This window comes from Pectinophora gossypiella, chromosome 28, assembly GCF_024362695.1.
Source record: "Pectinophora gossypiella chromosome 28, ilPecGoss1.1, whole genome shotgun sequence".
NCBI lineage: Eukaryota > Metazoa > Arthropoda > Insecta > Lepidoptera > Gelechiidae > Pectinophora > Pectinophora gossypiella.
The window spans coordinates 2,350,225-2,375,093 of NC_065431.1; the positions used below are offsets into that span (position 1 = coordinate 2,350,225).

At 39.3% G+C, this 24,869-nt stretch overlaps 2 protein-coding genes across 3 annotated transcripts in view; one reads left to right on the top strand and one right to left on the bottom strand.

Moving 5' to 3' along the window:
• Positions 1 to 24,869, bottom strand: part of LOC126379146 (scavenger receptor class B member 1-like) — a 149,889-nt gene that overhangs the window by 19,318 nt on the left and 105,702 nt on the right. The gene's annotated exons all lie outside the window — the stretch shown is intronic.
• Positions 318 to 22,138, top strand: LOC126379194 (putative fatty acyl-CoA reductase CG5065). 2 transcript variants are annotated; one of them, XM_050027875.1, is made up of 14 exons: positions 318 to 424; positions 1,501 to 1,599; positions 6,351 to 6,481; positions 8,247 to 8,334; positions 9,163 to 9,235; positions 10,826 to 10,916; positions 11,592 to 11,737; positions 12,628 to 12,821; positions 13,774 to 13,882; positions 15,560 to 15,737; positions 16,753 to 16,823; positions 19,100 to 19,244; positions 19,793 to 19,905; positions 21,898 to 22,138. In XM_050027875.1, exons 2-14 carry the CDS (start codon positions 1,509 to 1,511, stop codon positions 22,019 to 22,021), a joined length of 1,554 nt encoding a protein of 517 aa, XP_049883832.1. In that variant the 5' UTR covers positions 318 to 424; positions 1,501 to 1,508; the 3' UTR covers positions 22,022 to 22,138. The 2 variants fall into 2 exon arrangements, with proteins under 2 accessions (XP_049883832.1, XP_049883831.1); XM_050027874.1 differs by having other exon boundaries at positions 324 to 490.

Genomic DNA, 24,869 nt, shown 5'->3' on the forward strand with positions numbered 1-24,869 from the left:
GTAATCTTTTCCAGGCAACTTTTGAATTATGGTAAATATGTTTTTACATCAGACTTAAATATCTAATTCATTAGTTATTATGAAAACTTATGTTTTTATTTTTTTTTTCTTTACAATTACATTTTTATTTGCTACCAGGGGGGTTAAAAAGGCCACGATGAATTGCTTTGATGTGGCCTTTTTAATCCCAAAGTTCTTTTATGTGAAGAAATTAAAAAAATAAATATTTATTAAATTAATTGAGCTTAGGACATCGCCTTAACTGATAACCCGACTCATCGAACGATAGAATTACAAACGCAAGACATTTGAACCTGCGCGTCCGCCGAGGACGCACCACAGTTCAGATTTACAAATTTGGAACACCTCGCCATTGGCCGAAAAACTGTGACAGGAGTTTTCAAGAACTGTGATTCGTAAATAGGTGATACTTGAGTTGCTTTATAATAAGTTACAGTTGGTTAAAAATCTTGTTATTTTTTTTAAAAACGTGAGTAAAAAAGTGCATTTAAGGTCTAATAGTTCATTTGTTACTGTGTCACCTGCTAGGAATTCAGCGTGTTTTTTTTTTAAATATATAAAGTCGCTCTAATAGTGAAAGTCATGTAAGAGCCCTTTTGAAAAAAATTACATTCGTGTGCGATTTTTATTAATGATATAGCAATTGACACGGTAGTTTTAATCCAGGTGTGAAAAGGGATCTCAAGTTTGCTCGTATCCCGTTTTTCACAGGATCCGCTTACCTAACCTGAAGATTTGACAGGTCCGTTTTTTACGGACCTTCCAACCCGCGAAGGGAAAACCAGCCCAATACAGGTTAGGTCACATACCTCCGAAAATGTATTTCTCGGGAATGTACGTTTCCTCACGATGTTTTCCTTCACCGAATCCAAACATGAATTCGAAAGCTAATTGGTTTACGCCTATGCTGGGGTTTGAACCTGCGACCTCTATTTGAGAGTCAAGCGTTCTACCAATTGAGCTACCACGTCCAGTGTAGGTACATTTACAAATAAGTAACATTATTTACATTCGTGTGGCTAAACCTCGACGGTCAAGCGAAAAGTCCAAGGTTCGATTCTGTTATGGGGAGGCCTGTGCCCAGTGGGACGTATATAGTTTGTTTGTTGATGATTTTGTTTGTTGTTTTCATTCTCTCTCTCTTTATTTAAGAGCTGCGCTCTTGTCGGTGGAGTAATCACCATTCCTCTCTTCTTCCCGCCAAATCCTTCACCTCCTGATACGACACGACCTGCACCTTCTCTTTTATTTGTTTCATAAATGTTCTCCTAGGTCTACCCCTTCCTCTTTCCTTAAATTTTTCCTTCTATGATGTTTTTTTATATATGAATCGTGTTGTATCAGGTAGCCAATCATATTTCCTCTCCGGTTCTCTATAGTCTTCACTTCTTCATTTGACACCATTTCAGTCCAGCGTATACCCTCCATCCTTGTTCTACAGTTTTTAAATTCTACAGTTTTTTATTTTTTTTATTTCAGGCCGTAAAATGGGTTTCCTAGAAGACCGGGACATGTCCAAAGTTCCAACTATTCCTGAATTCTACAAAGGCAAGACAATATTCATAACAGGAGGATCAGGTAAGCGGATTTTCATCATAGGACTCCGGTTTTTTTGGCGTGACTTATTGTAGATTTGCCGCAAATTGCATTAACTATTTCGAACAGAAGGAGCGCTGAGAGCTCTCATCACATCACTAATTTAAAAGCCACGCTCTTGTCGGTGTAGCATTCTCCGTGCTACTTTTTATGGAAAAATAGGGCAGTGGTTTCCTTCTTGCCTTTTGCCCCGCAGTACTCTGTCTGACGCGAGTGTGATAGCGCCCAGAGTAGTCTATTTCAAAACCGTACTAGGACTCCTGTCCTCCACCTGTGAATAGTACTGACAGTTACTGCTGCCCTCTGTCAGGTTCCAGTACAGGTCAGGGCTTTGACCCAGCACAAAATTTAAGACAATAGATCTGAGGGTGCTCAGTTGCGCAAACCTCGGCTCGGGACGTCTGAGAGAATTATACTTGAAAGAATCGACCCTACGTCGATTAAAAACATCATAGAAGGGAAGCTACAGGGAAAGAGAGGAAGGGGAAGACCAAGAAGAGCTTACATGGAACAGATTAAAGAGAAGGCGAACGTCGTGTCTAATAAAGAAGTGAAGGGATTGGTCGTTTATAGACAAGAATGGAGAATGCTACAGAGCGTGGCTCTTAAATTAGTGATGATGAGTAGGTCGATAGCGATAAGCGCTGAATGAGGGAAATCGTCGCCCATGCCGGCGGGGTCGGTATCGGGGTCCTGAAGTGTTTGTTGTCGCGAGCTGATTGGCCGCCTCTATGGCCAGAGCACTCTGTGCCCCGTATCAAAACTTACAAGCCTTGTATTACAAGAAATGTTCTTGTAAAAATTTTCATTATTACAAAAAAGTGTTCATCAAAACTACACATGTAAATTACACGTTACAAGTGTCAATATTTATTTTACAATCCCTCTACTTTTTTTGATAAACGTAATTTACACGTACTTGTAACTTGTAGCTTGTGAACGTGTAGACTTGTAAGATTTGATAAACACGGCACTCGTCCTCATAATCAGTTTCTAAGCGTTATTCTCTTAAACAACGTGAGGAAACCCACATTCCCGATAAATGCATTGAGCTGGTTTTCCCTTCGCGGGTTGGATCAGACAGGCAGTCGCTTCTGTATAAAAACCGGACCTGTCAAATCTTCAGGTTAGGTAAGCGGACCTTGTGATAAACGGAATAATGCTAGAATACATAACATAAACATAAATAGCCTATATACGTCCCACTGCTGGGCACAGGCCTCCCCTCAATCAACCGGAGGGGGTATGGAGCATACTCCACCACGCTGCTCCACTGCGGGTTGGTGGAGGTATTTTTACGGCTAATAACCGGGACCCACGGCTTAACGTGCCATCCGAAGCACGAAATCAACTTACTTTTCAGATCAGACAATCAGATGAAAAGCCTTCTAGAATGCTGAACATTATACTTAGACGTACGCTTGTAATTCCTATCGGGATAGGCAGAGCCAGTATTTTACACCAAGCAGTGTTTATTTCAAGAACGGTTCCTACGATGGAAAACGACGAACTAACTAATGTTAATCGATTCTTAATCTATTGTTTTCATTGCGGATCTAAATTAATTATCTATATTACAGTTGACAGTTCAAAACCCGTTCACTGAACTGTTTTTATAATACCTACTTACATACGTACATAGACTCGCGCTTATTTCGCACCGGGGTAAGCAGAAGATTTCGTTTGCTTCGATCCTGACACACTTTTTCCTTCCAACATAGTTACTTTAGATGCGTTAACGATATTAAGGCAAGAAAATAATGTAAAATACTAACCCACTATTAATATATTTGTACAAAATTTTCCTGTACCCACCCAAAGGTTGCCTGGAAGAAATTGCTGCATGAGCAATAAGGCCGCCTGTTGCGCTTTTCTGTATAATGTTGTCCTTATTTCTGTATTTTATTTATTATTATTTATTTATTTATTTATTTGAACACAATAAAACAGACACAGGAAACATACAAAGAAAACAGATTATAAAAAAAAATAGTGAAAAAAAAATTAATAATAATAAGCACTCCCATAGTGCATACAGAGATAATCGCCGGTTGGTGTCACATCACATTTGATTAAACTGTCTTAAGGGGCCTCTACGTGTTGGCTTCGGCCCCACGCACGCATTCCAAAAGTCCGGGACTCCGTAGGCCCGAGATATGGAAACGACATACAAATAATAATAATAAAAAAACAATAATAATAAAAAATAAAAAAAATAATTATTTTATTATATTTTTTATATTTATGTTGTATTTTGTGTCCATTGTGAATGCATGGGATTAACTGTCTGAGAACTGATATTAGGCAGCTAAATGTTTATTTTTTATTTTTTTAAAGAACGTCTAGGGCCCTGTGCCGAGGTTTTTCTTGCAGCTTCTTTTCCCCGGCTATACAGGTTGTGTGAAGCTGCAGTAGTTTTAGGAGGATGAGACGTTCGTTATGTAAAAATTGACGATTCAAAGTGTAACTATGTTACCTACTGAATAAAGATATTTTTGAATTTTTGAATTTATTTTTGAATTTGTGCTCAATAAAGTATTTTATCTATCTATCTATCTATCAATATTGCTCTCCTGGTGCACTTCCGGTCCCATTAATTGACCTTAGTCTACACTGCACCAACCTTGTGTGCAGTTGCATTGCATTGCATAATGCAACAACTATAATGCACCGTAATCTAAACGTAATACCTAACTGCGTAGAACTGCCAGTTCGTTGTAATTTTTACACCAGACATTTTTTTTGACGTGATTTATTGTAGATTTGCCGCAGGTGGCATTAATTTGGCCGGACAAATGGGGAGCGCTGAAGGCTCTCACCCGGTACAACGTTTAAGACAACAGGCCTGAGGGTGCTTGGGCGCGAACCTCGGCTCAGGGCGTCGTCTGAGAGGAAAAAATATTTGAAAGAATTAATCGACCGACCTTAATTGAGGAGCTCGGTGGCGCAGCGGTATACGCGCTCGGTCTGCGATTGTTGAACTTAAGCAACTTTCGCAAAGGCCGGTCATAGGATGGGTGACCACAAAAAAAAAATGTTTTCATCTCGAGCTCCTCCGTGCTTCGGAAGGCACGTTAAGCTGTTGGTCCCGGCTGCATTAGCAGTCGTTAATAACCATCAATCCGCACTGGGCCCGCGCGATGGTTTAAGGCCCGATCTCCCTATCCATCCATAGGGAAGGCCCGTGCCCCAGCAGTGGGGACGTTAATGGGCTGGTGATGATGACGAGTGGGTCGATAGCGATAAGCGCTGATTGAGGGAAGTCGTCGACCACGCCGGCGGGGTCGGTATCGGGCAACGAACAAAATGGCTTTTGTTTTTAGTTAGTTACTCATTTTGTAAGATTTGCAGTGCAGACAATTCGTGTCCTCCTTCAGTCCTTAGACTAAAGCACATGTCATACAGATGGCGCTGTAAAGATTTTCCTTCGTTTAACCTTCTAACGTCATGGATAACAGATCGTTTATCTTTCTTTTGGGTATAAATGACGACCCTTACGAGACCCTAGACCACATAGTCACTTATCATCAGATGACATTGTTGTCAAACTCCGTCAAACGCGAGTACATAACATACATAAACTGCCTATATACGTCCCACTGCTGGGCACAGCCCTCCCCTCAATCAACCAGAGGGGGCATGGAGCATACTCCACCACGCTGCTCCACTGCGGGTTGGTGGAGATGTTTTTACGGCTAATAGCCGGGACCAACGGCTTAACGTGCCCTCCGAAGCACGGAATCATCTTACTTTTTCAGACAATTAGGTGATTCAAGCCTGAAAAGTCCTTACCAAACAAAGGACAGTCTCACAAAGTGATTTCGACAATGTCCCCATCGGGAATCGAACCCGGACCTCCAGATCGTGAGCCTAACGCTCTAACCACTAGACCACGGAGGCTGTTCGCAAACGCGAGTGTTATACTTAAATCAATTTGTTTTTATACCTTGAAGGCGTTTATATCATCTTAATAATTTACATTGATTATCTGTCTCTACGTAGGAAATAGCGGTTTAAACTGCAAATTGTTATAGAAACTTATAATTAAGTAATTAGGGCTTTAAAAAGCTATTGTTTTGTAACGAGTATTGCGTAAATAACATAGTATTAGTGTACCTAGTATTTATAAGCATGCATTATATGTGATTACTTCTTTGTTGGACAATGCGTTTAGTTTACGGGTGTTATAAAAATAATTTAACGTGTGAGAGCCCTTAGCGATTCCCATTTGCCCGACCAAGTATTTAATGCCATTTGCGGCAAATCTACAATAAGTCACGTCAAAAAAAGGTTCTATCTCATTGTCTTTTACTATACTACTCCTGCAAATGGTTAACTACGATAGGTATCAAATTCCATAGGCACTTTACCGGCAATTTATACCTTTTGTTATATAGGCTGTAATTTTATTTCCTCAGGTTAAGTGCCTAACCGCTTATTAATGTTGTGACCTAGTAATTTCTTTATAGAGTAACTCGTCCTTGAATAATGCACGATAATGAATGCGCAGTTGTGTTTTCCCATAGTCTGATGTGTCATACCATAATTTATGCTCGTAACCACATCATAAGTGCATTTTATAACATAAATACAGGGTGTTAGTGACGTTATAATGAAAACTTTGAGGAATGATTCAGACCATGATACATCCCTTGATAGACAAGATCGGAGAATGCTACACCGACAAGATCGTGGCCCTTAAACTGATGATGATGATGACTTGATTGTTACAGGATTTATGGGCAAAGTGCTGATTGAAAAGCTGCTGTATTCCTGCACCGAGCTGGACAGGATCTATCTTCTCATGAGGACCAAGAAAGGAGTCAAGTCGGAGGATAGACTGGCTCAGCTGTATTCTTCTCCGGTAAGTTGATTTACCGAAGTTTTGAGTATCCTTGATGTAATAAACACCAAGGATGTCGGTCATAGGATGGGTGACCACAAAAAAAAAGTTTTCATCTCGAGAACCCCGATACCGACCCCGCCGGCATGGTCGACGATTTCCCTTATTCAGCGCTTATCGCTATTGACCCACTAGGGTCGATTAATAATAATCATCCTTTCAATATTCTTTCTCTCAGACGACGCCCTGAGCCGATGTTCGCGCCCAACTGGGCACCCTCAGGCCTGTTGTCTTAAACGTTGTACCGGGTGAGAGCCTTCAGCGCTCCCCATAATTTGTCCGGCCAAGTAGTTAATGCCATCTGCGGCAAATCTACAACAAGTCACGTACATACATACATACACTCACGCCTATTTCCCACCGGGGTAAGCAGAGACTATAGAATTCCATTTGCTTCGATCCTGACACACTTCTCTTGCTTCCTCCACATTCATCGATCGCTTCATACACGCACGCCGAACAAAAGAAATAAAAACGCGCTACGCTGCATCATGCGGGGCAGTGTGAGAATCGCCTTAGACTACAAGATCCCTATTGCAGACTCTGACCTCGAGGTAGGATGGATTAGATAATATAATAACCGCTTTAGCGGAGCTTTCAATCAATCAATTCAAATCAAATCAATTGACGGCAAATTAGTTTTTTTCTAATTGTAGTGTTGCCTGGCTGTAACTTTTCATACCTTTGGTTATTCCGTTCTCTTTTTTTTAAAAAAAAACAAGTTCTACATTCATGTTAATTACATAAGTTGTGCAAATGTGCACGTCTGTAATCGGTGCAAACACTAGTACTAGCCTTAAGAAAGTTATATTAATTGTTGTGTGTTTGTACTGTTGATGTGCCTAATAAATAAGTAAAAAAAAAACAAAAAAACAAAATTGTTGCTTTTCCTTATACACGCATTATGAATAAGAATTCCTTGTAAATTTTCTTTCAATGCGGATCTCGATAAAAATATACATTTTTAAATTATAAATTCTTATTTTTGAATTATAATAACCTCATTTAAATTGAAATAAATGGTTCAAGTATATTATTGAGTGGTCATGGTCTATTGCAAATACGAAATGCATTGTTTTATTCAATGTTTTTTTTTTAATGAATTAATAAGGTCAATGGTTCTACATGTCCAAGTAGGTATAATGTCGTTTCATTGACGGCAAAGAAAACATTTTTGGGAATGTGTATTGTGTGTGTTTTGCAGGGATGTTATGGATATGAAATTTCGGATACGGATTTAAGAATGATTATTATACCGGATACGGTTACTGATACGGGTGTTAAATTATTTCGGATTATTTATTTTTTTATTTTATGTTTATTGAGAAAACCAACAGCATTATAAAAATACATATTTAACAACACTTATTATATAAACTTAAGCTATTTATAAACCTATATATTTATTAACACTACACACACGCACATGCAAACGCACAAACACACACACACACACACACAGTTGGTGGAGGTGTTTTTACGGCTAACAGCCGGGACCAACGGCTTAACGTGCCCTCCGAAGCACGGAATCATCTTACTTTTTCGGACAATCAGGTGATTCAAGCCTGAAAAGTCCTTACCAAACAAAGGACAGTCTCACAAAGTGATTTCGACAATATCCCCATCGGGAATCAAACCCGGACCTCCAGATCGTGAGCCTAACTCTCTAACCACTAGACCAAGGAGGCTGTTATCGTACACGTTTAATGTTAATATTTACTTGCAGTGTTATGACCGATTAAGAACCGAAAAGCCTGGAGTCTTCGAGTCCAAAGTGTTCGTCATAGCTGGGGATATAATGGAAAATGGTTTAGGTGAGTTCATAGACAATGACCTCGATTCCTGCAGACACCTCCTAATTTTATTTTAAGTTATATCCGTCATTTTCTTATCCGCCGAAAAGGAAAGGGACGGATGATTGACAAGTAGACAACTCTTCATTTTAAAATGTATGATAACCCGGGCTAATGGTATGCAACCTGTTTGACGTGTGCTGTCAACTTAATTCTGTCGCGTTATTGGCCAATATATGTATAAATTTGGGATGACGTTTAAAATTCCTGCTGCTGTTATGCTTCAGACCCATGATTCTGAGTTAATAACAAATGGATTCCATCACAAAAGTATAGAACTGAAAATAATAAAAAAATATTATAATATACATTAAATAAATAACATAAACAGCCTATATACGTCCCACTGCTGGGCACAGGCCTCCCCTCAATTACCCGGAGAGGGTATGGAGCATACTCCACCACGCTGCTCCAATGCGGTTTGGTGGTGGTTATACATTAAATAATTCATTAATTTTCCGCAAGGTAATTTCCATTTGATATTAACTCAGAATTATGGTCTCAATCATCCCTCAAAGTTTTCGTTACGGTGTCACTAACACCCATACGTACTAGTATGGCTACCTATACGTACTTGTACGGGGTGCAAGTGACACCGTAACGAATACTGAGGGGGATGATTCAGCTCATTATTCAGAGTTAATATCAAGGAGAAAATTCCGATTGATATCAACTCAGAATCATGGTCTGAATCATCCGCCTCAGTATTCGTTACGGTGTCTCTAACATCCGGTATGTCTGTAGATATACTTAGCACCCGTATTTATTGTAAGATGTTTTATTTTTCAGGTTTGTCCGAAGACGACAGGGCTCTGCTAGTGAACCGTACGAATATCATATTCCACGTCGCAGCTAGTGTCAGGTAAAGTCTTTTTCTTGGTACATAAAAGCGAAAAGTATTCGGAGCAAGACTCGGGTCTGGCGGGATCTTTCCTTTTTGTCCTATTTGCGGTTGACACGATGGATCCTTAGGGTTCAGAAGCAAAACTATTTGTTAAGGATCTTTCATCGCGTCTCATCGGGGCTTCGAGGGATGCTAGGGCTGGTAGTTATTTCTGTCAGAGAATTAGTCTGGCGATTCAGAGGGGTAATGCTGCCAGCCTGTTGGGCACCTTGCCTCGATGTGACGCATTGGAGGAGTTTTGTTTTTAATTATGCAATAAACGTAATTACAATCTAAAAAAAAAATACATTTATTTCCATATTGGACACCACATTTATCATAACTAGCTCGTCTATTGCGAAGTTCTGTCACAGAAAATCACAAATCAAAATGCGATTTCAAAAGGCCCTTACGTATTTTAATCTTCTTCTACCGTGTGGATTATGAGGTGGAATACAAACCTCATCAACCCTGGTTTCACGAGCCACCAAGGGCCCCAGACATGACCCATGTTACGACTACGTACTTACATCAACAGCCTCTGTGGTCTAGTGGGTAGAGCGTTAGGCTCACGATCTGGAGGTCCGGGTTCGATTCCCGATGGGGACATTGTCGAAATCACTTTGTAAGACTGTCCTTTGTTTGGTAAGGACTTTTCAGGCTTGACTCACCCGATTGTCCGAAAAAGTAAGATGATTCCGTGCTTCGGAGGGCACGTTAAGCCGTTGGTTCCGGTTATAAGCCGTAAAAAAACACCTCCACCAACCCGCAGTGGAGCAGCGTGGTGGAGTATGCTCCATACCCCCTCCGGTTGATTGAGGGGAGGCCTGTGCCCAGCAGTGGGACGTATATAGGCAGTTTATATATATATATATATATATATATATATATATATTATAGTATACATACATCAGTAGGTAGTAACCGGTACCAACGGCTTAACGTGCCTTCCGAAATACGGAGACAATTGGGAGATCAGCTTGCAATGACCTATCCTAACCAAACCAGGGCTCACAAAGTGATTTATCTGATATATCCCCACCGGGATTCGAACCTGGGACCTCCGGATCGTGAGCCTATATCTGTCACTGGACCACGGAGGCCGTGGTTTTCACTGTTTGAAGTTTATTATTTATTTATTTATTTATTATTATTAAGGCCTTAAATAACACTGGTATAAATGCAATGTCCTGCAAAATTGCATAAGCAATTTGACTGCAGGATCATAGTCTTACTAAGACATGGTTAAATTACAAAAAATAAGAAATAGACAAGTACCTGCTAAATTAAATCAAATCAAAATCAAATCAAAGGTACTTTAAATCTTCTTCATTTAAATCAATCTTCAATCAATATTTTTTTTCAATCTTCTTTATTTTCTTTATTTTTTCTTTTTTTTAAATCTAATATTTAAAATTATATTATTTATTTATTTATTTTTTTTTTTATTTGTATTTTAAAATTATTTTATGTGATGAATTTAATAAAGACAAAAACTTACATAAATATAATTAAATTAAACAATTAAATTAAATTAATCTAATATTAATATGTTATGTTTATGTTCAGGTTTGACGATCCACTGCCTTTTGCTGCTAGATTGAATCTCAGAGGTACTAAGGAGATAGTGGATCTTGCCAGAGAAGTGAGAGAGCTAGCTGTAAGTATCACATCGACTTATACAGGGTGTTAGTGGCACCGTACCGAATACTCAGGGCGATGATCCAGCTCATCATTCTGAGTTAATATCAAGTGATGATAATTTTGACTCAAATGGGATTGGGCCGGACATGCTTGTCGCATGCACCCTGAGCGGTGGGCACGGATCTTTACGCATTGGGTGCCTCAGACGGGTACAGGCGTCGTGGTAGACCTCGAAACTTCTTGCCATACAGGACTGTGAAAAATGTGCCACGGTCCGCTTTCGTACTAATGTGATAATACTACTGCTCTCAGGTGGGGAAGTGCTCGTCGTAATCAAACAATTCAGCAATTCTCTTGAATAATGTTATATTTTCATAAACAACGTTAACACTTCAACTCTTCATAATAGATTCCCGCAACCGAACAAAATTCCACGTCACCGCCTTTTAAAAAGGCGGGAAAACGTTCCCGTTCGAAAAAGAAGAAATAAAAAAAAAAAACAAAAAATGTAATAATATGCCAGTTCCAAATTAAAAATAATAAACCCGTGACACAGATTCACGACTTTATTCCGTCTGTTATTAAGTTATATAATCTAATAATAATTAAATAATTAAATAATTAAATAAACATTACGAACCCTAACACTATGAATCATTATGGACCCTATATACAACAAGTATAATTCCAGGCACTTGTTCACATATCGACGTCCTATTCCAACACAAACCACAAAACCATAGACGAGGTGATGTACCCTGCCCACGCCGATTGGAGGGACACCTTGAAGATTTGCGAGAAGTTGGATGAGCATACCGTCAAGGTGTTGACGCCTAAGTAAGTAGACCGCATATTATCATCATCTCATTAGCGTTGTTCTGTTTCTCACTCGACAAAAAGTCACGATAGTCATTGGTTGGCCGCTGCAAGGATAATCTCTGCAGGTGGGGATACCTGGTTGATGGTTGCGTTGATTGCGAGTGTGGAGTATCACCACAAACTATGGCTCACCTTTTGTGCTGTCCTAAGTGCCCTAACACCTGCACTATTAAAGAACTTTACGAAGCCACTGACAATGCCGTAAGCGTGGCCAATTATTGGTCAGCAAAAATTTAGTTTCGATCGCCATCGACTCGCAAAAAAGAAAATTGGTTTGTAAGCGCCCGAAGATGTTATTTTTTTTACAAGAAATCAGACCACTTTTGTTAAAAAGTTTTCATGGTTTTATTTTTCATTGTAATCATTTACTAATAAATATACTGGTAGAAGATGCAAAAGAGACAAGATGATTGGACACTTAATAAGACACGACGAATTTTTCAAAAACATCATAGAAGGGAAGCTACAAGGAAAGAGAGGAAGGGGAAGACCAAGAAGAGCTTACATGGAACAGATTAAAGAGAAGGCGAACGTCGTATCTTATAAGGAGGTGAAGGAACTGGTCTTTGATAGACAAGAATGGAGAATGCTGCACCGCCAAGAGCATGGCTCTTAAATTAGTGATGATGATACGTGGTATGTTAAATAAATATGTGTTTCGAAGGTTTGGAAGGTCAGACAGGCAGCCGCTTCTGTAAAAAACCGGAGCCAAATCTTCAGGTTAGGTAAGCGGACCCTGTGAAAAACTGGATAATGCTAGGGAGGTAATGAGATGAATTACTTCTATGTGGGTTTTTAACACCCCAGTATGGCCTACCCTATTTTATGTTATGTCTTTATTTTTCTAGGTATCTTGGCGAGATTCCAAACACATACACCTTCACGAAGCAGCTGGCTGAGCATGTGATATATGAGCAGAGAGGCCAGCTGCCCGCAGTCATCATCAGACCTTCGATCGTCGTTGCCAGCGTGGAGGAGCCCATGCCTGGGTGGATTGAGAACTTCAATGGACCAGTTGGGATACTCGTCGCTTGCGGGAAAGGTGAGACAGAGATGGAGAAGAAGAGGGAGACGACAATACAACTGGGCGGAAGGCAAGAGGGAAACCACTGCCCTATTTTTCCCTAAAAAAGTAGCATGGAAATGCTGCACCGACAAGAGCGTGGCTCTTAAATTGATGACGATGATGATAACGATAACTTTCAGGGATGATTCAGACCATGATTCTGAGTTGATATCACGTGGATTTTCCTGTCGGAAAATTCATAAAATAGTGTTTTTTTATTATTTTTTTATTCCTAGATATCAATCAAGTGGAATTTTCCGTAGCAAAAATATGGAACTGAAAATAATTAATAAAGAAATAAATTCATGAATTTTCTCTCAGGAAAATCTACTTGATATCAACTCAGAATCATGGACTGATTATCCCAGAAAGTTTTCGTTACGGTGTCACTAACACCCATACGTGCTTGTATGGCTACCTGGGGGGTTAAAATGGCAACATCGAAGCAATTCATCTAAGAAAGCAATATTACTATTTGACATTTGTTTGCATTGCGCACTTACTTTTGTATGCGCAAATATCAAATTGCAATATTGCTTTCTTAGAAAAATTGTTGCGATGTGGTCATTTAAACCCCCCTGTACATAACATAACATAACAAATACTTTATTGCACAAACAGGAAAAAACAAAATACAAAACAAAAGAGAAATAAAATGAGTACAATAGGCGGCCTGTACGTACTTGTACGGGGTGTAAGTGACATCGTAACGAAAACTAAGGGGGATGACTCAGCTCATTTTTCTGAGTTAATATCAAGTGGAATTTCCTGTTAGAAAATTCATGATTGTTTTTGTTTTCTTTTTTTTTAATTAAGTATTTTCAGTTCCAACTGAGAATCATGGTCTGACTGAATCATCCCCCTCAGTATTCGTTACGATGCAATGCCACTAACACCCTGTATTTATGCTCATCATCATTGTGCGCAGGTATAATGCGCAGCATATATTCTGATCCCGACTTGATCGCGGACTATGTTCCCGTCGACGTGTCCATCAAGAACTTCATCGCTGCAGGATGGATACGAGGCACTAAGAAGTAAGTCATCATCATCATCACCAGCCCCTTAACGTCCCCACTGCTGGGGCACGGGCCTTCCCTATGGACGGATAGGGAGATCGGGCCTTAAACCACCACGCGGGCCCAGTGCGGATTGATGGTTATTAACGTCTGCTAATGCCACCGGGATCAACGGCTTAACGTGCCTTCCGAAGCACGGAGGAGCTCGAGATGAAAACTTTTTTTTGTGGTCACCCATCCTATGACCGGCCTTTGCGAAAGTTGCTTAACTTCAACAATCGCAGACCGAGCGCGTTTACCGCTGCTTTAAGAAGTAAGTATCTTCATTCAATATCTCCTATCTTCATCATGAAAACGGCCTCCGTGGTCCATTGATTGAGCGTTGGGCTCACGATCCGGAGGTCCCGAGATCGAATCCTGGTTGAGACATAATCACTTTGTGACCGCTAGTTTGATTAGGACTTTACAGGTGATCACCTGATTGTCCGAAAGTAAGACGATCTGTGGCTCGGAAGGCACGTTCAGCCGTTGGTCCCGGTTACTATTTACTGATGTAAGTAAGTAGTCGTTACATGTCAGGGGCCTTTGGCGGCTCAATAATAACCCTGACACCAGGGTTGATGCGGTTGGTAATCCACCTCGTAATCCACAGATATACAGAAGCGGCTGTCTGTCTGACCTTCCAACTCGAAGGGTATCATAACACATTTTAAAATAACATAAAGTCGCGACTACATCCCAATTGGGGTAGTCAGTGGTATATCCATCGCAAGATGAACTAAGTAGAGTTTTCTGTTAGACCAACCTGAAGGGTAAACCAGCCCAATACAGGATAGGTTACATACTTCCGAAACGCGTTTCTCGGGAATAAAAAAACCTGCCCAAAAAGAATCTGAACAGGCGTGCGTGTATGAAACGATTGATGAATGAGGAGGAAGCAAGAGAAATGTGTCAGGATCGAAGCAAATGGAATTCCATAGTATGTGCTTACCCAGTTGGGGAATAGGCGTGAGTTTACGTATGTATGTAAAAAAAATACCTCCTATCGTTGCTTGGCAGAAATTCCTACTTAACAATAAGGCTGCCGTTGTTGTGATATTTATGTCTCATTCGTTTCTGTATCTTCGTTTTACTGTGTGGTACAATGCAATACAAAATGGAATCAATAAAATTTGCATCTAAGCGCATGGTAGTACGTGGGACAAGTTCTGTAAACAATAGTTACTTACACGATTCTTAATTTATAAGTTAATTTTCGTTTCATAACAGTTATGTTGGAATTTTATGTAAATAGTATTCTAATAACTATTTGATGAGGATATTTTTAAGAAAGATTGTAATTGACAAATCTGTAATATAACATAAAGTGCGTAAAACGCCTTGACAAATATAAATATAAGAGTACAGTGTTAACTAGCGCCTGATGATTTCTAAAGAGCAAAACGTATCAAATAAAAATTGCTATAAACATAGTCACAGGAGCCGTACTCTAACAACACATATATTGATAAGATCACGCCTTTTCCCCGTTGGGGTAGGCAGAGACAGAATTCCACTTACAACAATCCTGACTCACCACTTTCGCTTCTTCCATTTTCGCCGGTTTTGCCTTGGTCCCTGGATTACAATGAAAGTAAAAATTGCTCTTAACATAGTAACAGGAGCTTTTTAATAAACCATTCCTTAACTCCACAGACTACAAAAATCAGATGACATAACAATTTACAATTGCTGCACGAGTAATCTGAACAATATTACGATGGGGGAGCTGGTGGAGACGGGACGGAAGATCTCTGAAATGTACCCACTCAATGATATGCTGTGGAACGTAGGGGGAAATATCACCAAATGCAAGTTCTTGCATTATATTAAGGTAAGGTCAACATTTACCGTGCGCTGGGCTCGCGATCCGGAGGTCCCGGGTTCAAATCCCGGTGGGAACATATCACAAAAATCACTTTGACATCCCTAGTTTGGTTAGGACATTACAGGCTGATCACCTGATTGTCCGAAAGTAAGACGACACGTGCTTCTGAAGGCACGTTAAGCTATTGGTCCCGGTTAATAAATACTGATGTAAGTACGTAGTCGTTACTTGAGCCATGTCAGGGGTCTTTGGCGGCTTATTAATAACCCTGACACCAGGGTTGATGAGGTTAGTAATCCACCTTACAACCCACATGATAAAAGAAGAACAGTGAAATTAGCTTTTCAAAAAGGCGCTTACGTAAAGCGACGGTACAATATATTGTATCGAAGGTTGTGTGTTTAATAGGCAAGTTTCCAACCAGTCAAATCAGATACTTTTTACTAAACGTCAAAACACGAAATTACTATGGAATTTGTATGAAAAGGCACACTGTGACGTCATAGAACAACGTGATGAAATGTCGCACTTATTATTACGTTTTTCTTTATGAAGATTCACATAACATTCATAACATACATACAACAGCCTATATATGTCCCACTGCTGGGCACAGGCTTCCCCTCAATCAACCGGAGGGGGTATGGAGCATACACGCTGCTCCAATGCGGGTTGGTGGAGGTGTTTTAAGATTCACAAATAAGTTAAATAGAAAATCACCATCATCATCATCATCATCAGCCGTACGACGCCCACTGCTGGGCATAGGCCTCTCCCAAGGATCTCCACGACGATCGGTCCGATGGCCGATGGGGCGGAAAGGTTCTAGAATGGCGACCACGTGTCGGACGACGCTCAGTGGGTAGGCCCGCTACAAGGTGGACCGACGATCTGGTGAAGGTCGCGGGAAGCCGCTGGATGCGGACAGCGCAGGACCGAAATAGAAAATAGGAAATGTGTTTTGTTAGTTTTAGATGTGTCTTTATTTAGTAATTAGAATTTAAACATGACCCAATTTCAGGTTCTCTTCGTCCATTTATTGCCTGCAATCATCATTGACACAATTCTCCGGCTCCTTGGCAAGAAACCGATGTAAGTAATGAAGAAAGATGTTGGAAGGGTCAAGTAAGCGCGAAACGCGCGTCATACAAGTATAAGCTTCAATTTGCACTCCACTTGTCCGCAAACTTTACGACGCACGGAGCTCCGCGATTGTGTATTAAAAGGTCGTCTTGTGCATTATAACCTCACTCACTCTCTATTTAAGAGCCGCGCTCTTGTCGGTGGAGTAACCGCCATTCCTCTCTTCTTCCCGCCAAAACCTTCACCTCCCGATACGACACGACCTGCACCTTCTCTTTTATTTGTTTCATAAATGTTATCCTAGGTCTACCCCTTCCTCTCTTCCCTTCAATTTTTCCTTCTATAATGTTTGTTATAAATGAATCGTGTCGTATCAGGTGGCCAATCATATTTCCTCTCCGGTTCTCTATAGTCTTCAATATGGTTCTCTTTTCTTCAACTCTTTCCAGCACTTTTTCATTTGACACCATTTCAGTCCAGCTTATACCCTCCATCCTTCGCCAACACCACATCTCAAACGCTTCCAACCTCTCTCTGTCTCTCTGTGTCATAGTCCACGTTTCACTTCCATAGAGTGCAATGCTCCAAATATATGATTTAATAAACAGTTTCCTTATTTTTAAATGTTTTTGGTTTTCAAAATGTATTTTTTCCTGTTAAATGCTTGTTTGGCTATTGCAATTCTGGCTATTATGTCTGGTTATTATATGGCATTATAACCTGTAGGGCAATAATTCAAATATCGAGTATCTTGCAAGGAAGCCTCCTCTTCACACGAAAGCTTAAAACCTTAGTATGATCGGTTATTTATTAAAAAACACTTTTGTATTTAGTAACTTTAGTAGTTTTGTTATTATAAGTAAGTTTTATCTATCATTTTGCATATATATATTTTTGATAGGAATATATATCTATAATATCAAGTATAAGTAATGCATTATAATCTATGTAAGTATCATAGTATGTTTTCTTTATTGTATATAAGTAGGTACGTAATTGAGTTTGGTGTGTCCGTGGCTCACGTTCGATAGGTCTCCCATAATACCAGCGCCGCGGCCCGTGCTAAGCACGTGTCACGGCATTATGCTGAGGGAGATCCTTTTTTATTTTTGGGCGCCTCCATTGTGTCTGTATTATTTGTCTTTTTGTCTTTGTTTTTTTTTCTATTTTTTTTATTATTTCTGTAATGTAAGTTTGTAAATGTGGCGTCCAATATGGAAATAAATATTTTCTTTCTTTCTTTCTTTCTTTACTTAAGAAAAGTAATGGTAAAATTGCAGCCTATTACATAAAATATACATTGCCGATAAAGTGGCTGTGTAAATTGAGAAGCAGTAGAGCTATCATAGTTATCTGTTTGCAGGAGTAGTAGTAAAAGAGAGTGGGGTTGGACCGGCGACAGCGGTTCTCATACAAAATGCGCGACCTTTCCATCTTCTTACTTCTATTCTGTGCATTATACCAATTTTATCTCATGTAGGTTTACCCTGGTTGTGAGATAAACAGACCTCGTCAACCCTGGAGTCAAGGTTACTATTGTATCACCAACTATCTCATGTAACACGGTACTGAAAAGTATCGGCGTCCGAAGGACGTAATATACGATCCCGACGACCCGATTACTCTAGCCATAGAGGCAGCCAATCAGCTCGCGACACCAAACACTTCAGGACCCCGATACTGTGGTCGACGATTTCCCTCAATCAGCGCTTATTGCTATCGACCCACTGGGGTCGATTAATTTTTTCAAATATTTTCCTCTCAGACGACGCCCTGAGCCGAGGTTCGCGCCCGACGAGGCACCCTCAGGCCTGTTGTCTTAAATTTTGTACCGGGTGATAGCCCTCAGCGCTCCCCATTTGTCCGGCCAAGTAGTTAATGCCATCTGCGGCAAATCTACAATAAGCCACGTCAAAAAAAAGTTAATGCTTAACTACTTGGCCGGAGGGAATACAATCGGTTTATTATCATTTCAACGGCCTCCGTGGTCCAGTGGTTGAGCGATGGGCTCACGATCCGGAGGCCCCGGGTTCGAATCCCGGTGGTGACATATCACAAAAATCACTTTGTGATTCCTAGTTTGGCTGATCACCTGATTGTCCAAAGTAAGATGATCCGTGCTTCGGAAGGCACGTTAAGATGTTGGTCCCGGTTACTACTTACTGGTGTAATGTAATGAGTCATGTGAGGAGTCTTTGGTGGATCAATAGTAACCCTGTCACCAGGGTTGAGGTTGGTAATCCACCTCACAACCCACACGATAGAAGATAATTTTATATTTTCAGGTTGGTAAAAGTCCAACGGCGCATCTACATAGCGACAATGGCCTTGGCCTACTACGTAACCCAGCAATGGACCTTCGTAAATAAAAACTTCATCCAACTCCGTTCTAGTATAAAAGAGGAAGACAAAAGTGACTTCTACTATGAGGTAATTTTGTAATTTCCGTAATACTAAATAATTTTATATATGTATGTAAGTTTAACTATTATCTATGTACGGTCACGAGCATGAAATGTATACTTTTTGGTACCATGTCACATTAACTTTTTTTGACAAATTGAACTGTAAGTCTCACTAAATGTCAAATATGTTAGCGCGACAGAGTCCTAAAGTGGGTACATTATATTGCTCATGACTGTACCTATATACCGCGATGTCCGTGGCCTCAGCCTGCTGGGCCCGCAGAATACCAGCGTCGTGGCTCACGCCACGACTTATGCTGAGCGAGGTCCTTTTATTCCGGACTCCACCGCAGATGATCGGGCCGTCAGTGCGTTGCATTTAGAATACATAGTTTTATTATTATTATTTTTATGATTTTCATTTGTTTTTCTTCTTTTTTTTGTTTTGTTTTTTTTTTCTTTTTTTCTGTGTATTGATTTCCGTGCGGTATCTGTCCTGTGTTGAATGTATTGTACCTGTCTGTCTGTGTCTGTGGTGTTCGGAAGTAATAAATGTTTCTTTTTTTCTTTCAGGTAGAGAACGTGGATAAATACGAATACTTCAGAAACAGCTGTATTGGAGGCAGAAGGTATTTGCTGCATGAGAAAGATGAAGATTTACCGAAAGCTAAGGCGCATTTTGCAAGGTAAGTTCCGTTTCTTTTTAACCCCCGACGCAAAAAAGACTGGGTGTTATAAGTTTGACGTGTCTGTGTAAATGTGTATGTGTCTGTCTGTGGCGTCGTAGCTCCCAAACGGACGATCCGATTTTAATGCGGCTTTTTTGTTTGAAATGTATATCAGTCGAGAGTGTTCTTAGCTATGTTTGGTGGAAATCGGTTCAGGTCTTCAAGGTCATCAGGTCGTTTGTTAGGTGTGATAGGAATGTTACACGCTCAGTTTGCTTGCAAGCATATGTGGGATAAGTTATTTTTTGCTTTTTATAGGGTTTAGCATTTTTAACCTTTTGTTATAACAATTGAGTAAGTACATTTTTTGGTCGGGGGTTTTTAAAAAAAATAATTTAATGTTATTGATGCTCGGATGTGATTTGTCGCGACGAACTCCTTCTATCTCCTTTCCGTTTCCTGAGAAAGTATTCAATGGGATACCTATCGGATCTGCATAATAACCGCGCCGCGAATTATATTGAGCGCTTCGGCCAATAAACGATACGAATGCTATCTACGTAGATGGACGTCAAACGGCAATTGGTCGAAGGCCTCGATATAATCGCGCCGCGCTCGACGCGGTTCCGTGCAGAGCCTACGAAACAATTTAAAAGCGGATTTATTAAAATAATGACTTTTAAATTACGCGATTGGCTAATTACTAATAGTTTAAAACATATAATAACGGGTTCTTACCGCGTTTAAATCAGGGATATTTTTATTCTTTATTATTTTTGTGTTGGTTAACGGCCTAATGTGGTGACAAAACGTAAGGGCACAGTGAGTGCGGTTTGTCGTAGTGAGTTTGGTGCGAGTTCAGATGGCTCCGAACATTCCGATATCAAATACATAAACAAGCGGGAAAGAAAGAGGGTAGAGAGATATGTCTGCCCGTAGAAAATTATGGAATTACTTACTCCACTCCAATCTCATCAGTCATCCCGAGATCATGTTCATGTTCAATATCCCTGATTTAAACGCGGTAAGAATCCGTTATTATGTGTTTTAATTATGATAATAACCGCGTAAACCTAAACAATACAAGTTATAGTACAATACCAATAGTTTTTATAGTATTACTGTTAGTATTTATGTGTTATGAATTAAGTTCGGTACAATAAACATTTGACTTTCATATTATGAGCACAAAGCTCCAACCAATGATTGTCGAATTGTTTTCGAATTCATGTTTGGATCATAAATGATTATCACGTGCTCAGCGGTGGAGGAAAACATGAGGAAACACACATCCCCGAGAAATGCATTTTCGGAGGTATGTGTCCTAACCTGTATTGGGCTGGCTTTCCCTTCGCGGGTTGGGAGGTCAGACAGGCAGTCGCTTCCGTAAAAAACCGGACCTGTCAAATCTTCAGGTTAGGTAAGCGGACCCTGTGATTCAAATTCAAATTCAAAAATATCTTTATTCAGTAGGTAACATAGTTACACTTTGAATCGTCAATTTTTACATAACGAACGTCTCATCCGCCTAAAACTACTGCAGCTTCTCACAACCTGTATAGCCGGGGAAAAGAAGCTGCAAGAAAAACCTCGGCACAGGGCCCTAGACGTTCTTTAAAAAAATAAAAATAAACATAAAATATTGATATACAATTGAGTAATTTAGCTGCCTAATATCAGTTCTCAGACAGTTAATCCCATTCATTCATATCTTCTAAATAATCACTAACTTTATAATAACCTTTTTTGTAAAGTTTTTGTTTATCTACTGTCTTAAAGCAGTTGATAGGCAAATTCTGAATGTCAATGGGAATCTTATTGTAAAAACGTATACATTGCCCCTTAAAAAGGATAAAAAAAACCTTAAAAAGAAAAGGATAATGCTACGGAGATGATGATTCTCCGTGAGATTAACGACAATTCTCACGGAGTCTTGAACTGTGTACATTATTTGAGCGCACGGAAGTGTCCAAACCAAGTTCTCTTACATATTGTATTTTTTTTTTTCAGAATGGTGATACTGGATAAGTTGGTTCAGTGTGTGTTCTACGGTTATTTATTCTGGTGGGTGTTCAATACCAATTTTGTACAAAATCTTATCAGTTCCGTCATGGATTTCTCCATTAATATCTGATTTTAGTTTCCTTGTCAAAAAAACGTATTAATTTTATTCTTCACTTTTAAATCATAATTTAATACCAGTTTGTTATTTATTTTGTACTTTTTGTGTAAAATAGTTTTATATTATATACTAACTATGGCTCACCTTTTGTGCTGTCCTAAAGTGCCCTAACACCTGCAGTATCAAAGACCTTTAAGCGTGGCCAATTATTGGTCAGCAAAAATTTAGTTTCGATCGCCATCGACTCGCAAAGAAGAAGATATACATTTTTGTTTTTATAATACAGTGTAGGTACCTAATAGCACCCACACATACACACACACACACACAGTAATCAGTGGTACATCCATTGCAAGATGAACTAAATACCCATGCGTCATCGAGCTAATAACAATTTATTTAAAATATCCGTTTTAGTATAATTTTGTTTTTAACATACTAATTATTAGGCAACAAATTGGTTACGCAATCAGAGGGTTAAAAAGGCCATATTGAAGCAATTCATCTAACAAGCAAAATTGCTATTTAATATTTGTTGACATTGGTGCTAATTCCTGTAAATACCATCTAATTTTATTTTAAGTTATATCTGTCCTTTTCTTATCCGCCGAAAAGGAAAGGGACGGGTAATCGACAAGCATAAAATTTATGGAACACACGTCAATTTTAAGCACAAATCTAAACCAACCGTCTAAAAATTTTACGTCAGTCAATAACCCGACACATTAATTTACTCATTCTTCCTAAAATTAAGAGCTGTGAATCATCCGTCCCTTTCCTTTTCGACGGATACGAAAATGACGGATATAACCTAAAATAAAATTAGGCGGTGTCTGCAGAAATCGGGGCCATTGTCTATTCTATTCTATTCTATTCTATTGTGCAGTTACTTTTACATGACAAATATGAAATTGCAATATTACTTTTGCAATTAATTGCTTGCATGTGGCCTTTCTGACCACCTGGTTGTCACAATCATGGTCTTCTTCTATCGTGTGGGTTGTGAGCTGGATTACCAACCTCATCAACCCTGGTGTCAGGGTTACTATCGAGCCGCCAAAGGCCCCTGACTCCGAAGCACGGAACGTCTTACTTTCGGACACTCAGGATCAGCCTGTAAAGTCCTAACCAAACTAGGGCTCACAAAGTGATTTGTCTCCACCGGGATTCGAACCCGGGACCTCCGGATCGTGAGCCCAACGCTCAACCACTGGACCACGGAGGCCGTTACAAGCATGTTGGCGACGCCGTTATGGTGTCCAACGTAATTAATGAGATAAGATAACTTTTACTGATGCTCAAAAATGTGTTGTGAATAATACTAAAATACTGCTATACCAATACCAAATGCTATACCACCTGGTATAGCAATGTGAAGAATCAAAATTACCTGTTAATATTTATAATTATTTTTTTTCCATCGTGTTGTGTTGCATTTAATATTTTATTAGCCAGTGTAAAATAAATTATTTTGCATTAAAAGTGTGTTTTATTCTGCTTTTATATTTTAAATTTTATAAAGTTTGCATGATTTATGTAATTTAAATGCAAGGTAAACTATATTTTTTGTAACATCTGTCACTGTATTTATGGCAAATAAAGAATCTTATCTTATCCAAAAACTATCTCCCAAAAAAAAACTATCTAAGGGCAATCGTAAGTTTTAACCCTGTAAGGACTAAATTTCCAGACACAAAAGAGAAACAATGGGATTTATACTTAAAAAAAGTAAATAGGTCTTTTGTTTTTTCTGGAAACCTATTTCAGCGAAAAAAGTTCAAAGCCGAAATTATAAATACGAATCTAAATTTTGAATTTAGAAAACCAATAATGTTATTTTTTTTTAGTAATTTATTGTAGATTGCCGCAAACGGCATTACTTACATTGCCGGACAAAAGGGGAGTGGAAGGGGAAGATTTATCATTTAAAAATTCGTCTACAGTGTAATAGCTCTTTTTAATTAACATTGTTTTTAGATTTTTTATAAATAAATTAGTTTTAGTTTCATCTTTTAGGTACTTTGGGAGCTTATTATAATAAATATTTTATTGGATATTGCTAATGGGCTTGTGGTTTGTATAGCCTAGAATTTAGCAACATTAATCTGCCTTACACCAACATTAGGAGGTTACTATAATGAAAAATGACTTACCGGAATGCCAGCGTTTTTTCCTTCACAATGCCGAGGTTAAAGTCCAACTTCAGTATAATGCAATCCATAATCACTACACATACATAATCAAAGGATATGTTAAAAGCACTTGCTCAGGCTCTTTCCCATTTCACAACACCGGCCCCTATAAATACCGACGAGGCAACGTCCGTCGCCTTCCGCGTTCCGAATGTAACTGAATAACTGACAGTGACTGATTTCACCCCCACTCCCTCTCACGCCACCTGACACTAACGTCAGAGCGCTGCAACTTCACTGCAATCGTCAATGAACGGCTTTGTTCTTATAACCTCTCATAATTCGTAATTTAAAACATTTTGTAAACTTTGCTGTAATTTCCCAAATAAAATAAAATAATGTGCCGTTTTTTTCATTGTATAAAGAATTTGGGTAAGTATACAGGGTGTTATTGACATCGTAACGAAAACTTTGCGGGACCATGATTCTGAGTACCTACATATCAAATTCCTAGTCGGAAAATTAATAAAAAATAAATGAGTTTTTATAATTATTTTCATGCCAGAAAACAAATTGTTTAACCTCTTGATTCCCGATCAATATGGCGGCTATTATGACGTAATAGCCAAGGTCACGGGTTCATGTCAAGTGGTGCGGCACTTGAGTCAGATTTATCGTTCGTAACTCGTTTGTTTATAATATAAGACTGATCTAAAAGTAAAACCATC

What these genes read in the sequence shown, in the direction of transcription:
- LOC126379194 (XM_050027875.1), top strand. Translation starts at nt 1,509, where the DNA reads ATGGGTTTCCTAGAAGACCGGGACATGTCCAAAGTTCCAACTATTCCT. An exon ending in TATAATGGAAAATGGTTTAG is followed by an intron (nt 8,335 to 9,162) that starts GTGAGTTCATAG and finishes TTTATTTTTCAG; the next exon opens with GTTTGTCCGAAGACGACAGG. An exon ending in CTCCTTGGCAAGAAACCGAT is followed by an intron (nt 16,824 to 19,099) that starts GTAAGTAATGAA and finishes TTATATTTTCAG; the next exon opens with GTTGGTAAAAGTCCAACGGC.